At 38.0% G+C, this 3,350-nt stretch overlaps 1 protein-coding gene across 1 annotated transcript; it reads right to left on the bottom strand.

Moving 5' to 3' along the window:
- Positions 1 to 715: 715 nt before the first annotated feature.
- Positions 716 to 1,931, bottom strand: P2RY10 (P2Y receptor family member 10). Its single transcript, XM_055338688.1, has one exon. The coding sequence runs from the start codon at positions 1,896 to 1,898 to the stop codon at positions 912 to 914; it is 987 nt and encodes a 328-aa protein (XP_055194663.1). The 5' UTR covers positions 1,899 to 1,931; the 3' UTR covers positions 716 to 911.
- Between the last annotated feature and the right edge of the window lie 1,419 nt (positions 1,932 to 3,350).

The raw sequence follows: 3,350 nt of genomic DNA, 5'->3' as shown, positions 1-3,350 counted from the left end.
AGATTTTAGCTCACCACTATTTATCCTCAGGCAAGTTACTTCACTTCTCTGAGATTCTACTTACTCATTTGTATTGGAAACTTCCACAAGTTTATTAGAAGGGCCAGATGAGATGTTTGCTCTATTGTGAAAGTACCCAAGAAATTGGTAACCCAGAATACAATAGGCATCCAATACATTTTCAGTGAATGAACAAATTTCCATGCCCTTTATTAAGTATTAGGTTTGTGGCCCTGAAATTTATGCACACATTACTTCAATTGCCATTCCCCTTTTATCTCTTAGAAAGGCTAAAGAATGTAACTGTCATTCACAAATAAAAGTCTTCATATAAAAAATATTTACTTTTACAGTTTAGAAAAAGATTCACTATTGTTTTAAAAACTTTATTTATTTTTTCTTGAGAGACACAGAGAGCGCGCGCGAGAGAGAGGCAGAGACACAGGCAAAGGGAGAAACAGGCTCCATGCAGGGAGCCTGATGTGGGACTCGATCCCAGGTCTCCAGGATCACACCCTGGGCTGAAGGCGGCGCTAAGCCACTGGGCCACCAGGGCTGCCCAAGATTTATGTATTTATTCTATCTTAGTAACAATATATTTACTAAATAAATGTTTAAGATAAAATATCCAGTTTTCATTTGGATGAAAATATCTGTAAAAACTTGAGCTAGGTCTCTTAAGAAAGTATCTTGAATTTCAAAGAGGAAACAGGCAAATTCTATCTTCCCTACCTCTCCCACATTTCTTACACACTGCCTCTCCCGTTACATCCCTTTGACCACACCTATCACCCAAGAAGATTTCCATTGTTCCCAAATTTCCATTAAACAAATTGTCTGGCTGGTCACTATATCTTTTGGGAAAAGCTAGGAAACATAGTTTAAGTCATAATTGAAAAGTTACTTTATTTTTAGCTAATCATTGATGAACCACTTTCCCTGCTCATAAGGCGGGAACGGGTCACAGAGCTTCCATGGCGAGATATTTGGTCACGAAACTCTGAGGCCATGAAATAATAAAGAATTGGATCCAAAAGACAGCAGATACTTGCAAGGCATAGACAAAAAGGGTGGAAATACAGTGTGCTTTGGACAATGGGACAACTACTAATGATGGTTTCCTTCACCATAGTGTAAAAAATAAAGTTAATATGATATGGAGTAAAGCAGATGAAAAAGACTGCAGCACACATAAAAACCATCCGCAGTGCTTTCTGCCTCTCACTGATTCCTTGGAAAGCCATTGGTGGCTGTCTCAAGGATATAGTAGTTTTCCAAGTACACCATGCGATGATTACTACTGGGACCACAAATCCTGCCAGCTCAGCAACTGTAATCATTCCAACCAAAGCCACTACATTCATTTTCTTATAACCAAGATCAGCAAAACAGGACTCAGTCTTGTTGCCCAAGTATGTGCTTCTCACAAGGGGAAATGGCAAGCAGGCAGTTCCCACGATGATCCAGATGGCAGCACTGATGCCCACATCATACCTACGCTTCCAGTTTCTGGCCCTAAAGGGCTTGAGGAGAAAGAAACATCTCTGAAGGCTGATGCATGTCAGGAAACAAATGCTGGCATACATGTTGAGATACTTCAGGTAGAAGCACAGCAAGCAAAGGGCCTTTGGGAAGGGCCAGTGGTGGCTGATGTAATAGTAAATCCGGAGGGGTAAGGACAGCACATGAGCAAGGTCAGCCACGGAGAGGTTGATCATGAAAATGATGGCTTTATTTTTCTTGCTGATGAAGCGGCACAGAACCCACAAGGCTGCACTGTTGGCCAGAAGACCAGGGATGAATATGAGGATGTAGGTGGTTGCATAGAGGGAGTTCTGAAATGTCACATTAGTAGCACTGCAGTCAGTCTCAACATTGCTGGTACTGTTGCTATACATCTTGAATATTTCAGTATACTCATCAAGGTAGGCTGTGGATTTATAATCCCTGTTTAATCAAAGAAAAAAAGAGGATAATTACTAACCAGTTCTATAGCCAACACCCAGTTTCCTTTTTATATTGAAAGTAACAATATTAAAATTAGAAAAGGCCTATTTCCAGATGAAGCAGCAGATGCTAAAGGAAGATATACTACTGATCCAAGGTCACCTAATGAATCAGGCAACCATGGAATTGTTCCCAAACTGCCCTCTCAAATTGTTAAACTCATGTCTTATAGGCAAGGATGTCATGAAATATTTAGCTTATTGTTCTTACCACAACAAAAAGGGTATGGCATTTCAGTCTGTTCCTTTTGCCTCCAAATTTTCCTTGCCTCAAGCTCTGCTCATTTACAATTGCAATAATAGAAATCCAGCCTCACCTTTTACAACCCCTTTCTTATCCTTTGGGCTCTGACTTCCTACCTTGAGTACTATAGCACTTGGAAAATGGCCCTGAGTTTTTAGCCAGCATTCCCAATATACTGGCTGAGTTTCAGGACTTGGGAACACTACCTTCTTATGATTCTATTACATTAGCATAAGTGCACTTTGTCTTTCTCTCTCAGCTTAGGTCTTATTCCAATTTATATGAAAAAAATCTATTAATATGAGAATATAGAAGCTGAACTAGGAATTTCCCTTAGTGAACTTCAAGGGAAGAGATTAATTTTTCCCTAAGAATTCAGTACTGGTGTGACACCACAGACATGGCAGATTATCCAACAGTCACAGTAAACATTGATTAGAGCACCAGTAAAATAGGTCACAAAATATTTTTTGGAAACAATTTAATGCTTAATACTTTTTCACTAAAACAATCATCATAAGAAGAAAAACATTATGAATGTCATTAATCTTATTTTATGCTTCAGTGTGTTTTTCATTATGTAATATATAGAGAACATGGTGAATATAAAGTAATCTTTAGGACTCCTCAAGTTCTGGTTAAGTATTTACACATATTGCATGCAAATAAGAAAGCAACAACTTCATTATTTTACTTTAACACTCCTGTAGAATTTTACACTGGAAAGAACCTTTAAAAAATCATTTAATTCAGCCTTCACATAGCGCATATAGAAGAAGTAAGGCCAAAAGAGAGGTTTATTAAGGCCACAAAACTACTAAACAGAAGATGTGGGGCTTCAAAGGGGAGTACAAGGTGGCTAATCCTCATACACACCCTTCTTTTCATTTGTTTTCCTTCCCAAAACAAATTTTACAAGCATAGCTTCTGTTCATATTGCAAGAATGTGTCCTGCTAGGTTGTTCTTAAGTGAAATAACATTTTAGCTGCTTTAACTGTTTCTGTTTTGTATTGTTTTAAATAAGTTTATAAAACAAAGAAGTGATTTTCTTTTAGATTCTCCTCATATGTAGCAGAATGATTTCATATACCATTTTCAG

Source organism: Nyctereutes procyonoides, unplaced genomic scaffold, assembly GCF_905146905.1.
Source record: "Nyctereutes procyonoides isolate TBG_1078 unplaced genomic scaffold, NYPRO_anot_genome, whole genome shotgun sequence".
NCBI lineage: Eukaryota > Metazoa > Chordata > Mammalia > Carnivora > Canidae > Nyctereutes > Nyctereutes procyonoides.
Note: the sequence above shows the minus strand (reverse complement) of the source record. Positions and strands in the feature narration are given on the sequence as shown.